This window comes from Prionailurus viverrinus, chromosome A1, assembly GCF_022837055.1.
Source record: "Prionailurus viverrinus isolate Anna chromosome A1, UM_Priviv_1.0, whole genome shotgun sequence".
Lineage (NCBI taxonomy): Eukaryota > Metazoa > Chordata > Mammalia > Carnivora > Felidae > Prionailurus > Prionailurus viverrinus.
Window position 1 is genome coordinate 21,798,299 of NC_062561.1, and position 20,630 is coordinate 21,818,928.

At 42.7% G+C, this 20,630-nt stretch overlaps 1 protein-coding gene across 2 annotated transcripts in view; it reads left to right on the top strand.

The window, feature by feature from the left end:
• The window catches only part of EBPL (EBP like), a 33,727-nt gene extending 13,389 nt beyond the window's left edge, over window positions 1-20,338 (top strand). Inside the window, exons 2-5 of one of the 2 annotated variants that reach the window (XR_007153764.1) lie at window positions 12,379-12,448; window positions 18,179-18,317; window positions 19,055-19,191; window positions 19,823-19,959. Coding sequence is in view for 1 of the 2 variants with exons in the window: in XM_047865306.1 (XP_047721262.1) it covers window positions 12,379-12,448; window positions 18,179-18,317; window positions 19,823-20,063 (450 nt within the window). In the remaining variant the exon portion in view is untranslated. Of the gene's footprint in view, window positions 1-12,378; window positions 12,449-18,178; window positions 18,318-19,054; window positions 19,192-19,822 lie in introns of both variants that reach the window. The other variant, XM_047865306.1, reaches the window with a different exon arrangement.
• The last annotated feature ends 292 nt before the right edge of the window (window positions 20,339-20,630 follow it).

The following is a 20,630-nucleotide window of genomic DNA, read 5'->3' on the forward strand; positions in this document are numbered from 1 at the left end:
GTACCCTGTGTTTGAGCGGCCGCTGCCATCACGGCAGCCCTGATCCCGCGGGGCTGAGGAAACTCCATGCCCCAAACCCAACCTGCTGGCAATGGCCAAGACCCAAGAGAATTGCCTTACACCTCACAGTCCATCTTGAGGAAGCTTAGTGATAGCAGCCAAGGGCTCCAACAAGGAGGTGGCATCAAAGGTTTGATAGCCCCATACGCTCCCACACCGGAAGAGCTGTGGCCGTTTAAATGCTTTGCACAGCCTAGCTGAGTGGGTGGGCACCTTCTCAAAAGAGGGAGCCAGAGGCAGGATGCACATGACTCTCCTTCCCAATGCAGAGAGCTGCTCTGGAGCTGTAGGCACCTCTCCACGTTCTCACTGGGCCACCCCCTCACCCTGCCACCTTTTGTCCCCCATGGTGGGGTGACCAACAGTCCCCGTTTCCCAGGGACTGAAGGTGTTCCTGAGATGGGGGGGGGGTCACCCTACCTGCTGTCTCTTTCACTTTTGACCTCCAAACCTTTCCCGTGTCTCCTTGTCTTCCTGTTCTAGCTTTTGTCCTGCCTTCTCCCTCCAGAAAATCTGACTCCAGAAAGTCTTCTGTCATCTACCCAAAACTGCCAAGGGTAAAGAAATAGTGATTTGAAGATATCTAACAGCATTGTTTATATTTAAACTGAGGCAGAACAGCTTTTTTTTTTTAATAATACAAAAAGAAGGGAATTAGAAGAAAGAAGAAAGCTGGTTTATCCCAAGTCTTGGGATGGTTAGTTCCTTGTGGGAAAAGGGCTTTTTACATATTCTGGGTATGTGCGCGCAAACACACACACACACACACACACACACGCACACACGCACACATGCACACATGCACACACACACACACCCCTCTGAGAGAAACCCCTGAGGCAGATTTCATCACTATTTTCTGGTTATCATTATATTCAGTATTGCCCCAACTCTTTGTGAGCTCTCTATCACGATGGACCACAGGCTATTTCTGGAGGGGTGTCAGGGAGTTACTGCCTCTCTTGCAGAAGCTGTGAGTCCCTTGGGGACAAAGACTATTACTTTCCCACATTTGCATCTTCAAAGATGCACTGCCTGGCTGCATAGTTCATTTGCAAAACTGATTTCATCCCAAAGACCTCAAGATGTTTTATGACCATCAGCTCCATTAGCCAAATGAAAAGCAAGTTGGCTAGAGTGATGCTTTCCACTGGAGAATTTGTTTCTGCCCTTCCAAAATCACGGCCCCAAATCACAACCACTTTGTGAAAGAGATTCAGAGAAGCTTTTGTGTTATTCGAGATTTTACTTGCATGGTATACCTGTTAGTGAAGCTCTTTGGGGCAAGAACCTCTGCATTTATTTACTCAAGCTAGTTCAAGTGATGGATGGGCACACAGGGCAACTCATGGAAATGCAGCAGAAACTGAGATGTAGCTGGGCCACTGGAGGTTGGTTCTGATTCACAGGCAGCTCTGCGTTAAGGTAACTTAACTGCCTCATGGCTCCCCTCTAGGTTTGCTTCTCTTTCTGTTACTTGCTGGCTTTCTCGCCCTTTATTCTTTTTGTGTATCCCCATAGCATCTACTCATATGCATGTATTTTTGGTTGAATTGTGTCCTCCCCTCAACAGAACATGTTGGAGTCCTAACCCTCACTACATCAGAATGTGGCCCTACTTAGAGATGAGGTCTTTACACAGGTAGTTAAATGAGGCCATGAAGGGTGGGCCTTCATCCAGTATGACTGGTGTCCTTTTAAAAAGGGAAATTGAGGGGCACCTGGGTGGCTCAGTCAGTTGAGTGTCAGACCTTTGATTTTGGCTCCAGTCATGATCTCATGGTTCATGGGTTCGAGCCCCACATCAGGCTCTGCTCTGACACCTTGGGGCCTGTTTGGGATTCTCTTCTGCACCTCCCCCTCTCTTGCACGTGTGCACTTGCATTCTCTCTCTCAAAATAAATAAATCAACTTAAAAAAAAGAAGCAAAAAGGGGAAATCAGGACCCAGAGACACAAACATGTTCCATGTAAAGATGTAGGCAAAGATCAGGGTGATGCTTCTACAAGCCACACAACACCAAGGATTGCAGGCAAACCCCTAGCATCTTGGAGAAGTTCTGGAATGGGAAGTTCTGGAATACGCTCTCCCTCAAAACCCTCAGAATGAACTAGCCGTGCTGACACGTTGATCCTGGACATCCAGCTTCCAGAACTCTGAGATGGTAAGTATTGTTCTAAGCCGCGCAGCTTGTGGTACTTTATTATAGCAGCCCTAGCAAATACTACACCTTCCTTACTCATCCATGCTTCCTTGTAACTTGAGTTTATTCATAATGTCAAGTTGTTATCGGCCTCTCATGACCTCTCCTACATACTTGCCTTCAGAATCAGTTTGGATTCACTCCCCTGTTTGTCAGTTTCTGTTTCAGAGAGTTAAGAATGTCATTGGCCCAGCCTGTCCCTGTTTGAATGTGGCTTTTTGGATAGGCCGCTTCATAGGCCAGCAGCCAGCTTGTGAGTTGTCTGTTCTGGAGTCCTGTCATCCCTCCTTGTCCTCTGGCTCAGTCACCTCTAGCCAAAGCAGTGCCTGTCACTGTGTAAACCACAATTTCCCATGGCTGTCCACTCTCTGGGGACTGGGGGGTAGCCTGGGCATGGCATGCATCATGATGAACACATCTAAAGAAATGCCCAGTACCATGTATGGAGAACAAGAAAGCCACCTCGGTCTAGAAGGGGCTCAAGGGGCCAATAAGTCCCATATCCCCCTTGAAATAGGTATTTTACCAATAACCCAGACAGATATAGGTTGAAAACTTTCAGCCAATACCAGCTTTCCAGAATTAAATAGCTCTGGTGATAAGAAAATTCTTCCTTATGGTGAGGTGAAATTAGTCTCCTTAGGACTTCTCTTCATTGGTCCTAGTTCTGCCCTATGCAACCCAAAAGGAAGTAGAATCCCCTGTCTACACTGCAGCGCCCCCTAGTGTCAGTGCATTCCACCATTTCTCCTGACCTGGTTTCCTGGCGCTTTTCCGTCCTCATTACTCAACACTGTTCCAGAGGGATCTGACTGTTACTCAGGAAGCCTGGGTCCAGGAGGGAAGGTAGAAAGATTATGGGTTTAGGGGTCTAACAGATGCACTCTTGAATGCTGGCTCTACCATTTACCAGCTGTGAAATTCTGAACAGAACCTTTTCCCTACCACAAATGCTTTCTGTAAGGAGGAAGGGGAAGAAGGAAAGAAATGTTCTGTCTGTGTTTCCTTATTGTCTTCATATGTTTGGGCTGCTATGACAAAATACCACCGATTGAGTGGCTTATAAACAAAAATTTATTTTTCTCAGTTCAGGAAGCTGGCAGTCTGAGATCAGGCTGCTGTCATGGCAGGTGAGGGCCCTCTCTCTGGTGTCTGGATGGTGCCTTCTTGCTGTGTCCTCTTGGTGGAAAGGCTAGGGATCTCACTGGGCCTCTTTCATAGTCATTAATCGCATTCAGGAAGGCTCTACCCTCATGACCTGAGCAGCTCCCAAAGGCCCCACCTTCTAATATCTTCATCTTTGGGAATTAGAATTTCAACACATGCATTTGGGTGGGACACATTCACACCCTAGCATTTACCTATAAAGTATGGAAATATTTTCTTCAAAGCATTGGCATGAGGATTAAATAGAGCTTTGTAATGGGACAGTGTTTCTCAAACTTGAATGTGCATAGGAATCACCCCAGGGATCTTTTCACAGTGCAGATTCTGATTCCATAAATCTAGGTCTGAAATTCTGCATTTCTGACAAGCTCTTGGGAGATGCCCAAGTTGGGATTCACGAGCCACATTTGAATTGCAAGGATGTAGGATACTTGGCATGATGCCTGGCACTTAGCAGAGTTCAGCAGAGGTTGATTCCGTCTTCTTCTGTCCTTTTCGTGACCCCTCTCGCCATACTCTGTCCTAGGATTAACTTTTAATTTTCATCCTGTCCCTGTGTAATAAAGTAACAATGCACTTGTCCAATTGAGATAAGCCTTGGAAAGTTTCCTTTCAAATCCTTAATCTGAGGAATAACTGTGTTGGCAGGGAAGGGCATATTCTTAAAAGATGTTTTCAAGTTCTAAATGAAACACTAAGCTGCCGCGATGTGGGCACAATAGAACTTTCGCGTGTTCTGAAAAGGCCAGAGCTGTCCTCCATTAATACCAGGCGGCAGTGCGTCTGCACCGGCAGGTTCCATCAAACAGAAGTCATCATGTCATTAAGGGGACGACAGCTGGGCAGCATAGATTTATGAAGTCACCAAAGCCTTGTCATCCAGGTCCATAGGAGGCTGAGCAGCTGATCCTTCCAGAAACAATGATGGGTGCTGTTGCCGTGACATGGAAAAATCAAGTCTGATTAGGCTGAGATTTTGTGAATCTGAATAGGAAATGCTAATAAATTTTGACAGGATTTACGTAGTGATTCTATTCTGTTCCACTTTAGTCTCCCACCCTTAATAATGAATGTTGTTCTGTTTTCTCTGGCTCTTCATTCAAACAAGCTAAAAACAAAAAGCTTGCAAATACATTAGAATATTAATTTAGCCTTTACAAATACTAGTACAAATTACAAAAAAAAAAAAAAAGAAAGAAATTTGGATTCTTTTTCTTTCTTATTTCTTTTTTTTTTTAATGTTTATTTTGGGGAGAGAGAGAGCAAGCACACTAGTGGGGGAAGGGCAGAGAGAGAGGGGGACAGAGGACCTGAAGTGGGCTCTGTGTTGACAGCAGCAAGCCCAATGTAGGACTCGAACTCCCGAACCAACCGTGAGATCATGACCTAAGTCAAAGTCAGAGGCGCAACTAACTAAGCCACCAGGTGCCCCTCTTTTTTTTTTTTTTTTTATTTCTGTGAAGCCTTTTTTTCCCCCACTAAATTTTCTTTTAAAGGTTGAAATAGTAAATTGAGTATTTTCTCTAAAGTGGTCGTTGAATTACAGAGAGCAGTAACTTGCAGAGCCCAAACTTTTTTTGTTTTTATCTGAGCTTTGACTTGTAGTAGTTGTCTTAAAGCCTACAAAATACCGTGGTTATAATCACATGTCTGTAACACCTTAAATGAAAATTGACACTGGCTCTGGTTACTTTTATTTGCCATGATACGTCTTAGCTTTTAAGTTGATTTTGTTAGCAGCACAATTAGATATATGGTTCCAATCATGTTTTAGAGCATCTAATAGGAACTTTTGTATGTTTTGAAACCAGAAATCCTGATCCGCAGAACTTGAACATTTAAATAAACAAACATTGTGGAATTTCCCTCATCACTATAGTTTCACTATAGTTGAAATTTTCAATTGTATAGTTGGAATTTTCACTATAGTTGAAAAATTAATAACAGGAAGAAGATATTTTCAACATTTATTGCTTTATGATAACCTACACATGGAAAGGCTCCTGAACACTGCCATGAAACTCAGCAACGGTGTCTCAGGGGAATGAGATTGGGGGTCAGGAGGGAAAGAGTTGTACCGTTCACTTTATACCTTTTTATTTAGTTCTTTTTTTAAACTTTGATTATGTATCCCTTTAATAATATTTTTTAGTAATTAAAATAGTAAAGGTGCACCACCAAAAGAAATGTCATAGAATTAGCATGTGATCCAGTAAGCCCACTTTTACATAAATATCCAAAGAAATCGAAACCAGGGACTTAGATACGTGCACATAGCAGTATTATTCACCGTAGCCAAAAGGTGGAAGCACCCTAAATGTCCATCAGCAGATGAGCAGACCAACAAAATGTGGTGTATGCATACAATGGAATATTATTCAGCCTTAAAAAGACATGCAGTTCTGGTACATGCCACAACACAGGGAAGCTTGTGGACATTATGCCAAGTGAAATAAGGCAGTCACAAAAAGATAAAAATTGGGTGATTCCACTTATATGAGGTACTTAGAGAAAAAGTAGAGTGAAGGTTGCCAGGGGCCAGGGATAGGGGGAGAATGAGGAGTTATTCAGAGTTTTACAGAGTTACACAGAGTTTCAGTTTGGGAAGACTCAGTTATGGAGGGAGATAAATGGTGATGGTTGCACAAGAATGTGAATGTACTCAACACCACTGAATTGTATACTTAAAATGGTTAAAATGGTAAATTTTATGTCTATTTAACTACAGTAAAAAAGAAAAAATTGTTTTATTTACATTCTTTTTAGGGGAAAGAAAGCCAGGCCTGGGTACTCAAGACCGAGGAGCTGTGCATGCTCAGGCCTGGAGGAGTAAAAACCAGCCTGAGGCCTTCTGAGAACACATGTATAAGTGCCCTCAGCCCTGGCAAGGGAGCCCAAGGGGAGGGTCGGGGGCTCATCACTGTTTGGCTACAGTGCTGGGCAGGGCAGAGTCTGGACCCACCAGGCCTCACAATGGCCTGCCCTTCGTACCCCTGGGCTGCCATCCCTATCCTTCCTTCCACCTCTAAGCCTGCCTGCCAAGGCACAGCTCTAGGACTACCTCCTCCTGGAAGTCTTCCCTGATTGTCCCAACCATAGGCCCCCTCATCTTTTTCCAGTCTATATTGAATTAGAAGTTGGTGTTACTCAGCTAGATAAGCTCTCTGAGGCCAGGGCCCAGGCTATTCTAAATTAAAAAAAAAAAAAAAAAAAAAAATTAAATTTTAAAAAGTCCTGGCAATTGATTAAAAAATGTTATTCAATTAGTAATGTTATTCTTTCTTCCATGTCTCTTGTTCTACCTGTCTGATTTTTTTAATTAAATTTTTTTTGGCGGGGGGAGGTAATTGTAGATTCACATGTGATTATAAGAAATAATACAGAGAAAGCCCATGCACACTTGGCTTAGCTTTCCCCAGTGGTAACATTTTTCAAAACTATAGTGTAGGGGTACCTGGGTGGCTCAGTCGGTTAAGCATCTGCGTCTTGATTTCGGCTCAGGTCATGATCTTGAGGTTCATGAGATTGAGCCCTGTGTCCAGCTCTGCACTGACAGTGAAGAGCCTGCTTGGGATTCTCTCTCTCTTCTCTCTCTGCCCCTCCCCCCACTCCCTCTCTTTCAAAATAAATACACTTTAAAAAATGTTAAAAAAAAAACACCCGATAACATGTATAATATCGGTCATTGACGTTGGTGCAGTCCACTCATTCAGATTTCCCTACATCCACTGGCACATGTGTGTGTATTAAGTTCTGCATCATTTTATCAACTGGTTAGGTTCAAGTGTCCACCACAACAGGATATCAAGCAGTTGCAACACCACAAGGATACCTAGTGTTTTCCTTTTGTATCAACTATCAACTCCCCCCACCTCCTCCAGCCACTAACCCCTGGCAACCACTAATATGTCCTCCATTTTTAAAATTTATCATTCCAAAAAGCGTCATATAAATGGGGTGAAAGGGGCACCTGGGTGGCTCAGTCGGTTAAGCGTCCGATTCTTGGTTTCAGCTCAGGTCATGATCTCACAATTTGTGAGTCTGAGGCCCGCATCAGGCTCTGCCCTGGCAGTGCTGAGCTTGCTTGGGGTTCTCTGTCTCCCTCTCTCTCTCTCTCTCTGCCCTTCCCCCACTCTCACTGTCTCTGTCTCAAAGTAAATAAATTTTTAATGGATGGATGAATGAATGAATGAATGAATGAATGAATGAATGAATGAATGGAATCAGAGAGTATATAGTCTTTTGGAGTTGGCTTTCTTCGCTCAGCAAATCCCCTGGAGATCCATCCACGTTGTTGAGTGTATCAATAGTTGATTCCTTGTTACTGCTTGGGACTGCTCCAGTATGAATGGACTGAGGTTTGTGTAACATTCACCTGTTGAAGGACATCCAGCGTTAAGCTATTACAGATAAAGCTGCTGTGGACATTTGTGTGCTTGTTTTTGTGTGAACATAAGTTTTTGTTTTTCTGGGATAAGTGCCCAAGGAAGTTGTTGGGTCCTATAGTAACTGCGTACTTCATTTTAGAAGAAACTTCCAGACTCTGGTTTTCCAGAATGGTATCATTTTCATCCCACCAGAAATGTGATCCACATCCTTGTCAGTATTTGGTGTGGTCACTATTTTTTATTTTGCCATCCTGATAGGTGTGTAGTAGTAATTCGTTGTGGTTTTAATCGGCATTTCCCTGTCCGCTAATGATGTGGAACATCTTTTCATGTGTTTGCTGTCTGTATATCCTCTTCGGGGAAATGTGTCTTCATTTCTTTTGCCCATTTTCTAAATGGATTGTTTGGGTGGTAGTGGTGGTTTAACTGTTACTCCCCTCCCCCCCTTTATTTCTTATTCTTTTAGTAAACATTTGTCAGCATGTACATCTATCAGGCATTTGGGATGCAGAGATAAAAGACAAAGACTTTTCCCTAAAGGAACTGACAGTTTTGAGGAAGAGATAAGCAAGCAGGTTTCTATGTAGGAGAGGCACCCACTTCCCACCAAGAGAATCAGGGAAGCCTGGCTGCCTGGAAGAGGCAGCATCCAATCAGCATGTGGAGGCATGAATATATTTTTTATACTTTACATATATTACAGCTGACCCTTGAAGTCATGAGTTGTACTGCACAGGTCCACTTACATGTGGGTTGTTTTGATAAATATGGTACAATACTGTAAGTGTTTTTTCCTTATGGTTGTCTTAATAATTAATTTTCTCTGGCTCACTTTATTCTCAAAATATAGTATATAATACATATGGCATGCAAAATATGTGTTAATCAATTGTTTATGTTATCAGTAGGGCTTCCAGTCATCAGTAGGCTGTTGGTAGTTAAGTTTTTGGAGAGTTAAAAATTATATATGGATTTTTGACTGCACAGGGATTGGTGCCCCTAACCTGTGTTGTTAAACAGTCAGCTGCATACTGCCATTACATTTGAGACATTAATATAGTAAGAAATATAGAGTGCCTTCTAAAAGCCCCTCTAGGTATCTTTCTAAGTAATTCGTTATATGAACTTGTCATTAATTCAAGATTAGCAAACACTGGACACAAAATATCATCCTGGGTTCTTAAAGATTCTAAGATAAGACAACATCCCAGACCCTAAAGATATCTGATCCAATGAGGATGGGAGATCCATAACCAGCAGACAGTTGACTATAGAAGCACAAACTTAGGAACACAGGAGATTGAGAAATTCGTCGCTAAGAGGTTTGGGAAGATTTCTTGGAGAGGAAGGATTTGAGCTGGCATTTGACAAAGTAATAGAACTTAAACAGGTAGATATAAAAGGGAGAAATTTTGTTAAACACTCATAGGTCCCTGCTTGTTATAGATTGCCAGATCCCCATCTTGTTCTTACTCACAGAGTTGCTTCTGAGGAAAGGTCCTGGACCTAATGCCAGAGTCTGTGTTTTACTAATGCTCCAGTTAAAGAGATTGTGACTGGAAGTCATGTCTAGTTTTAGGATGAGATCCACAATCTAATTTTAGGAGGTCCTTTATCTTACAGATAGATGGACTGAGCCCTATAGAGGGTCAAATTCAGCCCAGACTTATTGCTCCCACTGGCCAGACCAGTGGCTGTATTTTATCTAGAAAGTCCCCAGGCCAAGCCAGGGAAGTGGTGTGGATTTCCTGCTATGTTTCTGCTAAAAAAAAAAAAAAAAATTGATTGGTGAAAATAAAGTGTTTCAAAGTGGATGGGGAGTACTTCTTATTTTTAAATATTGCTGTTTATCTCCTATGTAATTTTTAAAAATCTCCTTTAAAGAATATAATGTTTACATATACTCTGAGGTAAACCCCATTTACCAAGTAAGTAACGTAACAAAACAAACCAACTTTGAAGCTTCTGTTTGGCAGGGATTAGCATGGGTAAGAAAATGGAAGATATTAATGAGATGGGGAGAAAATCAGATTTCTTCTCTCAGTCAGAGAAAAGAAAGGCAATTACAAACTGTAATGTAAACAAAAATATAAGAAAGTCAGGGCCCAAATATGTAGCAAACTAAAATATAGCATGATTTTGAGAAATTTGTGAGTGTAATAAGGGATATTCCAGCTGCCACATTCTTCTTAAATGACAAGTCAAAATACTCAATCTGGAGAGAGAGAAGTTGCAGCCCTTTGCAGTGAATGACGTTTACATAATCACCATGTTGTAAATGCTGTTGATTTTCAGCCTTTAGAATCTACATATAAATAAAATAGGAAGACAAACAACGTTTACAGAACAAGAATGGAAATGTAATCAATCTCAGCAATGTACAAAGTAGACAGGAGTGGGGCACTGGAAATGGGGAAGAAAAGAAGAAAGCATGGTGGGGGCTAGCATTCTCCTCCCAGATGCTGTGCAACACTGATGAGTAAGTTGAGGTTTTAAGTTTACTACTTAAGTTACAAATTTGGGTAACGGAAGAATTAAAGAGAATAATATAGCTATTTGAAAGGTTTAGGACATGCCACTCTAAGCTATGCCACTTTGGCATATTGATTATTTTGAGTGGAAGGCAATTGGAAAGTAGCAGATGTGGGAGGGCTTTCTACCTTAGGCTTTCTGGCCTCCTCCTTTCTACCTAAAATCAGATCGTTAAATTTCCCATGAGAAAGGTGCCCTCCCTGTACCAGGAAGAGAAGAATGTTCTTATCGCCAGAGACTGGGAGTCGATGCTGAAATGGGCCTCTACAAACAAACCTACTAAAATAACCCTTATCTTCCATTAGTTTCCCTCATATATTTCTTAGTCACTTTCCCACAATTTACTGTCCCTAGTCCAAGCCCCTTTGTCTTGTCCCATCTCCATAATTGATTGTTCTTTGTGTAAAAAAGTATATAAACCTTTTGGCCTAATAGCTTCTTTGGGTCTTTGTTTTCCTTTTAAGGAATTCCATGTACATGTAAAAATATTAAATAAAATTTGCGTGCTTTCCTCCTGTTAGTCCATCATGTCAGTTAATTCTTAGGCCAGCTCCTGGGTCTAAGAGCACAGAAGGAAGGTTTTCCACCCCTATGCTGTCCAAAAACCTGTAGAGTGTGGGGAAGCAGGGGGTAGACATCTATTAAATCATAGTTTTTCAGGATTGGCAGTTAATTGAGAATGTCTAAAGAAATAGCAGTGTCAAGTATATTGTGAGTTAGGACAATAATCCCCAGAACTAAATACAGAAGTGGCTCTAAATGGTAAACTCTGGGAAGCAGCACTATAAGTGAGCAGGGAATAGGGAGAGATACGATTTTAATGTCGTATAAGCAGTTGGCATTGATAAAAAGAAATGGGAAAAAAAAGTTGTATTGACCAGCGATAAAATTTGTTCAAAGGAGGGACCCCTGGGTGGCTCAGTCGGTTAAGTGTCAGACTTCAGCCCAGGTCATGATCTCCTGGTTTGTGAGTTTGAGCCCCACATCGGGCTCTGTGCTGACAGCATGGAGCCTGCTTCAGATCTCCTGCCTTGCTCTCTCTGCTCTTCCTCTGCTTGTGCTCTCTCTCTCAAAAATAAATAAACTTAAAATTTTTTTTAAATTTGTTCAAAGGAGCAGCATGCCAGTCAGATTCCCCAGTGAATTCTAATTAATTAGTTTTGAAATTTTAAGCAAAGAAACATTTCGGTGATAGAAAAATACTAAGTGTGATTGCAGGTAATTTATTACCTAAAATTTAAAATGTAGCCTGTAAGTGTTTTAATTTTCCTAAATTTGCCCTATGTGCAGGAAAAAGAATTATTTCAGGTCTGATACAGATAGGTGAATACCACTTTTGTTAAGAGAGATCTTGGATTTTTGTTGTTTTTTTTTTTTTTTTTTGAGACAAGACAAAATGAACTGCTGTGAGGTTCCTCTCAAAGGTACAAAATTTTTGGAATCATCCAGAATTTAGCCTGTTTAATATAACATTTAAGCTCTTTCCTTGTGCAAAATTTTCAATTTATTTTTTCCCATAAGAACACACCTCTAAATTTATAATGCCAATCATTGAAAAACAGCATTTATTATATAAACATTCCCTCGGGGCGCCTGGGTGGCGCAGTCGGTTAAGCTTCCGGCTTCAGCCAGGTCACGATCTCGCGGTCCGTGAGTTCGAGCCCCGCGTCAGGCTCTGGGCTGATGGCTCAGAGCCTGGAGCCTGTTTCCAATTCTGTGTCTCCCTCTCTCTCTGCCCCTCCCCCATTCATGCTCTGTCTCTCTCTGTCCCAAAAATAAATAAAAACGTTGAAAAAAAAATTAAAAAAAAAAAAAAAAAAAACAAACATTCCCTCTGTCTGCAAGGCCTGGGCATCAGTCTCTAGGATCACACCCCACCGGCTTGTGTAGGTGCTTGCAGGTACGATGTTCAGAGGGAGCAGACTAGGAGGTGGGCTCCTGGGGACGTGGCCATGTGAAGCCATGTATCTCCGGTGCCATCCTGTGGTTGTGATGCTGAATTAGAGCATGTTTTCATTTTCTCTCCAGGAAGGCCCTTTTGTCTACTTGTCTTTCGTAGGAAACATCGCAGATTCTGAAGGCTTGATTGCTTCATTGTGTGAGTAATTTAATATGTTTGCATTTGAAACATTTGAGGAGATTAATTGCAAGTGTGGCTGTCCATTAAATGAGTACCTGTAGCACAAATTGTATGATTTCATTTATGTGAAATGTCCAGAATAGGTGAATCTAAAGACACAGATTATAGGTTGGTGGTTGCCTAGAACCATGCGGAGAAGGGGTGCCAGAGGAGGGGGGTGAAGAATGAATGACTGATAATGGGTATGGGTTTCTTTGCGGGGGGGAGGGATTAATTAAATGTTTGAAAAATTTCATTGTGATGATTCAAATCTGTGAGTGTACCGAAACCCATTGAATTAGACACTTTAAATGGGTGCCTTGTATGACACGTGAATTACATCTCAATAAGGCTGTATACTAAAAAATATTCTTAGTGCAGATTGAAGAGTTTGCAGTATTTAAACTGGATGTTTCCCATACTTTTAATATCAGCTCTCAGTTTATTATATATATGTATCTGTAGTCTTTTTTTTTTTATGAAATTTATTGACAAATTGGTTTCCATACAACACCCAGTGCTCATCCCAAATGTATCTGTAGTCTTGTAGATAATTTCCAAAACTCCTGCTGCTCTGCAGGGCTATTAACTGGTTTTCCCTATCTTCTTCATGCTTACTGTAAATCAATTGACGTTCCATCAGTTAGTATCGACTTCCTCTCATGTACTGTGTCAATTTTGACAAGTGAGCCATGTAACAACAGAGTCCTTTGCCACTATTACAGAACTGCCTTGTGCAAGGTTACTTCTTTCAGATTTTGCTTCTGAAATTCTGCGTCATTTATCTCATTTCTTCCATGATTCTGAAATCAGATCCTCCAGCCAGGATCTGTGTTGGGACTCCGGTTCATCACTTGTGTTAGGAAACTTCTGGAGAATTGAGAGAGCTATAGTTAGTGCTTCTCAAAGCAAACCATGTGTCATCTTTGATGCCTGCCAGGTCCTAGCCAATGGTAGCTCAGGGAGCCTGATCCCCACTTTAGGAGTGAAATGCTGCTTGTGCACCTTTGTGTGTGTAATGTGATGAGTTGGCCAGATTAAACTGTGCTTGGGAATTGCCTGGGAGGCCCGAAGGCTGAAAGACCCCAGCCTAAGTCATTGTCCTCCACCCTGGCTGCCTGGCCTGGCATCAGAGCAAGTGAACAGCCCAGATTTTACTTAGTTCCATGAAATGCAAATGTCTAACATGATTTTTATCAGTCATCTTCAGTTTACATTTTTTGCCTTAAAAAAAGAGAAAGCCCATTTAATGGTGGGGTCCTTTATTCTTGAGAAAAGGAAAATCCAATAGATTAAAGTAGTACTTCTCAGACTTTAAAGTGCACCAGATTGCCTTGGGCTCTTGTTAAAATACAGATTCTGATTCAGAGGGTCTAGGGTAAGGCCTTCCAGATGTGAATCAGTAGACTATCCTTAGATTCACAAGGATGTAGAGCTGGCTTATAAGCATTATGTGGACCCTGTTAAAGGAGAATTATTCATGCCACTGGTTAAAGATGATAAAGAAGAATTTATTTAGGAGGTACTACTACAGTGGGGGCTTGTAGCAGGGGAGAAAGATCGGGCTCAACTCCAAATACAGCAAGGAAGGTGGACCTTTTTTGTAATGTTTATTTATTTTTGGGAGAGACAGAGACAGAGTGTGAGTGGGGCAGGGGCAGAGAGAGAGGGAGACAATCTGGAGCAGCCTCCAGGCTCTGAGCAAGCTGTCAGCACAGAGCCTGACTCAGGGTTCGAACTCACAAACTGTGAGATCATGACCTGAGCTGAAGTTGGACACCCAAACAACTGAGCCACCCAGGCGCCCCAGGAAGGTGGAGCTTTATAGCCAAGAAGCAGGTGGGGTCAGTGGATGGAAAATTACTAAGAAGAAACACTGAGGTTTGGAGGGTTCTTAATAGACTGACTCAACAGGATTCTTGCTGCAGGCAGGCCAGGGGGATATGACATACAGGGTGTGGATGAGGAATTTGATCAGTTATCAAGAGTGATCAAGTATCTGCACCCCCATGTTCACGGTAGCATTATTCACAGTGGCAAAGGCATGGAAACAACCTAAGTATCCATTGATGAATGAATGGATAAAGTGTGTGTGTGTGTGTGTGTGTGTGTGTGTGTGTGTGTGTGTGTGTGTTGTGTGTGTGTGTTGTGTGTGTGTGTATGCACGTGTGCATGCAGTAGAATACTATTTAGCCATAAAAAATCAAGAAATTCTGCCATTGTGACAACATGGTTGTACCTTGAGGGCATTGTGCTAAGTGAAACAAGCCAGACAGAGAAAGACAAATACTATATGATCTCACTTATATGTGGAATCCTAATTTTAAAAAAGGCAAAAACAAAACTGAAACTCATAGAAAAAGAGATCAGATTTGTGGGGTGTGGAGACTGAGGGAATTGGATAAAGGTGATTAAGAAGTGCAAACCTCTCGTTACAAGATAGAGGAGTACTGAGGATGTAACGTACCACATAATAGCTCTAGTTACCACTGCTATAAGTTTTCAAGAGAGTGGATCCAAAGAGCTCTCATCATCAGGAAGAAAGCACCTCTTTTTCTGATTTTTTTTTGTACCTCTGTAAAGTAATGGATGTTCACTAAACTCATTGCAGTCATTTCACAACAGATGTAAACCAAGTCAGTGTGTTGCACACCTTATACCTACCCAGTGCTGCTTGTCAGTTACATCTCAACAAAACTGGTGGTGGGGGAAGCGAGCAGATACCAAGAAGGGGGGATTTTTGCTGTCGTGACCTAGTAGGATTCTTGGCTAAAACTGGACTAAGCGAGCCAAGGACAGAGCCCTGGACGGGGGACCTTGTTGAGGAGAGGGCTCAGAGGACCCCGACTCAAACTTGGTCAAGAAGACAGTCTTTGTCACCCCTCACCCTCTCCTGATCACTCTGGGGTGAAGGGCCCAGCTGTGGCTCAGGGACTGGGATCCTACTCCAGCCCCAGCGTGTCTTTCCCTCTAAACTTCTGCCTGAGCCTGGCAGTCAGTCACAGGATAAATGACACTAATCACATCATCAGGCTTACTAACGCTCTGTTTGCCCTTTTGCTATCTAGGTGTTTAACCAGCAGAAAAAATGACCAGAGTTAGGTGGCAGAGGAGGAGATGCCAGAGGCTTGATGCACTGGGACCACCTTCCTCTCCAGCAGTGACCCCGGGCCCCATCCATGCGCGTGCAGGCGTGCATACACACACACACACACACACACACACACACACACACACACACACAGTCTCCTACAGCTCTGCTGAACTAAATGTGATTTCAGACACACCGTGTTCCCTCCGTTCCAGGCCTTTGTGGCGCACGTGCTCCTCCCTGAAGCACCCTCTCCTTCACCCAGTTCATGGGTCACCTCTTGTGGTGTAAGGCCCGAGATTAAAATCCGTTATTATGTGTGCCTTGACATCTGATAAAATCTGGAGGGACTCACATGGCCTAACCATAAGAGGAACCCCACTCTGCTTCCTCATGTGAGGTCCTCTAGCCAAGCGACCCTCTTGTCACAGGGACCAGGCATGGTGCCTACGGGTCCCTGAGGAGCAAGTGGGCTTCAGTTACTTGCCAGCCCCCCAAATTATTGGAGGAAGCCAATCCCATCTTGCCTCAGGAACCAGGGGCCACCTCATTGTCGTTACTGTAGAGCTGGCTCCTATGGCCCCTCCTAGTTCACTCCGTCTCTAAGTGCACCCCCCACCCCACCCGGTGTGGCCCTGTGTGGTGCAGTGTCATCTCTCCCCAGGCTGTGAGTGTGTGTGACTAGTAAGTTGCCATCAACCTCATCTATCCAGTGCCACCTGTCTTGTGTGGCCATCCCTATAACCCGAGGGTGGGACTCCTTCCCTCACCAACAGGGGGAAGAGGAAGTGATCAAAACACCTCACCTCCCTCATCTGGCTTAAAGTGTCACTTCCTCCATGTCCCATGCTCAGTTGCCATCACTTATGACAGGGTCCAACCTCATGGAACGGGAGCTCCCAGCAGGCCACCTGTGCCCTAGGCCCTAGCTGATGCTACATTCCCCAGGCCCAGCACAGAACCTTCCATATGCTCCAGAAGATTTGTTGAATTAAAGAATGAATGAATGGTGTTATTTTTGAGTGTCTAAACAACTACTAATCTCTTAGCTCCTAAAGCACTGACATTTTCCTTAAGTGACACTTCCTTAGACTTGGGGTGCACTAGAGGGAACACTTCAGGTATTGTGTATGTGTTTAGATTTACAGGAAAAGCTTCCTTTCACTAGTATGTTGTTTTTCAGTTCATTCCTGGCCTGGCGGTCGGCTAAGGACTAGCAGGAAAGCTCTGCCTGTCCTGCTGGCCCTGTCTGGCCTTTCAGAGTCTCTGCTCAGCTTGTGTCTGTGTGTTATCTCATTAAATGACTAATCCTGTTTATTGGCGTTTCTTTCTGCCAAGACAGCCTTTCATTAGAACCTGTTGTCCCTAGCCCTGAGGGATCCTACCTTGGGCCATTAATAGAGACTAGAGCTTTGTCCTGCTGCTTCACCAATCCCGATTATGTAGCTAATATTTGATGATTCATATCTTGTCTAAATAATGTGAAAATAATATTGAAAGGAGAGGAGAGGTGAAACTTTCATTTAAAAATATTTTTTTAATGTTTATTTTTGAGAGAGAGAGACAGGGTGTGAGCTGGGGAAGGGGGCAGAGAGAGAATCCAAAGCAGGCTCCAGGTTCTGAGCTGTCAGCACAAAGCATGATGTAGGACTCGAACCCACCAACTGTGGGATTGGATCATGACCTGAGCTGATGTCAGACGCTTAACCAGCTGAGCCACCCAGGTGCCCCGAGACTTTGATTTTTTTTTACTCTGATCATTTGAGATCTTAGGACTGGCATGTATTAGTTTGATAAATTAAAAAAAAGGAAGAGGGAGAGAGGGAAGGAGGGAGAGAGGGAAATAGAGAGGAAGGAAGGAAGGGTGGGTTGGCTCTCCCAGTGCATGGCTCTCAGTCCTGCTCTAAAAAGACTTTCTCACCTCATTCTTTCTAGAAGAAACAATCCTGATAATGGGGTCTGGAAAGATCTTTTAGGGCATGCCCACTCCCTGGTGAACACATTTGAGGCCTTTGTGGTGGCTGTTGTTAGTGACTCCTGTCTGGACTGAAACATCCCCTTTGTCCATGTGGGATTCATTCTCTGTGTCATTACCATTCCACCCTCCTCCCCCCGAACTTCCCCACTGCCAGTACAGGGCTCAATTTCTCTTCAATTATTAATAAACACATGTTTTTTTAAATAAACATTTCCTTAATAATAATTTTCCCACATCTAGATTATACCTACAGACTTTATATGGGAATTTTGAAGTAAGGAACTGTAACACAGTTAACGAGCTAATTATTAGAGATGGTCTTTTCAAAATCTGGCTGTGTTGAATTAATTCAGAATTCTGTTGCTTATAATAATGATAGCAGGGGTGAAAAGGGCACATGTATGCAAGCACTTTGGGAACGAAATCCTTTTACAAATATACCAAGATACTGTTATTAGTACTTGTGCGGTAAATGCGTTTCAGCCTCCGTTCTCCTCTTGCCTTCCTCTAAGGCATTATGGGCAGCGTAGGGAGTGACAGTTTCTCTTTTTGTCTCCTCGTTAGGGGAAAAAAAGGTCATTTTCACTGACTGTCATAAAAATAGTTGCCAGATGAGTAACAAAATGTATTTCACTTTTAGGGAAAGAATATGGCAAAGCTGATGCAAGATGGCTTCATTTTGACCCAACCATTGTGTCTTTGGAAATTCTGACTGTTGTCTTGGATGGGTCTCTGGCATTGGTCCTCATTTATGCCATAGTCAAAGAGAAATATTATCGGTAAGTGCTCTTCTCCTGGCCTGCTGAAGAGAGGAGAAACATTAGCTGTCTCGATGCCTACATGGCATTTGGAGTAGATTAGGACCACATTCATTTGTTAGATTAGAAATGAAAATTGTTCAGTATTAGATAGGAAGCGTGGTGCCACCAGGATAATTTCAGATGATTCAAAATAAAAACGATAGGAAATAGGATTGTAGGGACCACCTAGTCATTCTACGAGGAAGGAAGTGTGAAGAGCATTGGATGATTTTTCACCAATATTTTGGAAAGTAAAGGGTAATGCCTCCAACCCTTTCCCAATCGCCCCCCAAATCTTGAAAACTCCTATTCCAGGGGCGCCTGGTTGGCTCAGTCGGTTGAGCATCCGACTTCAGCTCAGGTCATGATCTTGCCATTCGTGAGCTTGGGCCGCATCCAGAATCCACTTCAGATCTTCTGTCCCTCCCCTCTTTCTCTGCCCCTCCCCACTCGCACTGTCTCTCTCAAAAATAAAAAAACCTTTAAAAAAAAAAAAAAGAAAACTCCTATTTCACTTTACACCAAGTAAATTCTCTTAATTTGGAATTAGATATGCAGGACAAATCTTTTCAGAAACAGGTTGTGGAGGGTGTGAGGAAGGCAGGAGAGAGGAAAGGGAGGAGAAAGGTGGAAGATTAACCACTGTCAAGTCAGACTCTGAGACTTTGAACTCTCTTCCCTCCCTCCTACCCTTTCCCTTCCTTTCCTTCTTTCAGACAAAGTGACGTAGGGCAAATAGGATGCTATCCTGGGGATGATTCCCAAAACAATGTCAAATAGGCACAACTGCATTCAACTTTTTAGCGTCTCGAATCAAAGAAGTATTTTTTAAAGCTTCGTCACAAAATTTCAGGTTTGAGCGAAACCTCTAAGGTCATTTAGTCCACTTTCCTCCCACCCATTTTACTTAGATAGTTGGCCGGAAAAATTAAATTTCTTCCTGGTGTCTTGATATATCTTTGTCTCTATGATCTTGGTTGTAGATTTACTACCTGCACCCATTTGTTTAGTACTTGAACCATCTATAATATCTGCATTGTTGAGTACTTACATATCCACGTATCTCATTTACTCTCCACCGTATTCTTTGAGGAGGGAACTGTTATTACTCTCCCCTTTTACAGCCAGTAAAATTGTGGCTTGTAGCAAGATTCGCATCTAGGTCTCTCTTTGCTGGGTGAGATGTGACCTCCATAAATCTTCCTAAGAGTGGAACAGGATACCTGAGAGACTTTATTTAACTCTGAGGATAATCTTCTAGGCAGGGCAGTATTGCTTCTCCAGAGAAAGCATGGATCTCCCATGAATTAGATTGACTTGCCCCATTGAAGGAGCACTGTGGGAAACCTGAGGTCCAACTTCAGAGAGGTCTTCTGCTGTGGAAGACGGTGTAAATGCTGCCATTTAAGAAAAGAGGTCAGGATTCAGGGTGACAGGCTGGGCTGAGCTGGCAGCTTCATCCCTTGTTTCTTTCTCTCTAACAGGCATTTCCTACAGATTACCCTGTGCGTGTGTGAATTATATGGCGGGTGGATGACCTTCTTCCCGGACTGGCTTATGGGAAGCCCCAACCTCAACACCGACAGTTGGCTCTACTTTGGGGTCTATCTGGTATTTTTCAATAGTGTGTGGGTTCTGATCCCAGGACTGTTACTGTGTCAGTCATGGGTAGAACTCAAGAAAATGTATTACAAAGGAACCAGTTCAGGGAAAAAGTTTCAGTGACTTTTCAAAATCACAAACACTGATTTCTTGCTTTATAAGCCAGAATGGACCAAACCTTCTTGTTTGGCCAAAATGTAATGCATTCCAGTGTATACTTTCCTTTCATAGTGTTGTTCCTCAACAGCTTATTTCAAATTGATTGCAAGGTGGCAAGTCTTTGTTTTTGTTTTTGTTTTTGTTTTTTTTAAAAATTTTTTTTTTCAACGTTTATTTATTTTTGGGACAGAGAGAGACAGAGCATGAATGGGGGAGGGGCAGAGAGAGAGGGAGACACAGAATCGGAAACAGGCTCCAGGCTCTGAGCCATCAGCACATAGCCCGACGCGGGGCTCAAACTCACAGACCGCGAGATCATGACCTGGCTGAAGTCGGACGCTTAACCGACTGCGCCACCCAGGCGCCCCTTGTTTTTGTTTTTCAATTAAATGACAATATGGGGAACAGAGAGTAAATTTTAACTTGTAATAATAACATCTTTAATTATACACTTTTATGGCTCTATTAATTGTTCCACATTATTAAAGCCAATTATCATAAAATGCTATAGAGCATATTATATTAATTTTT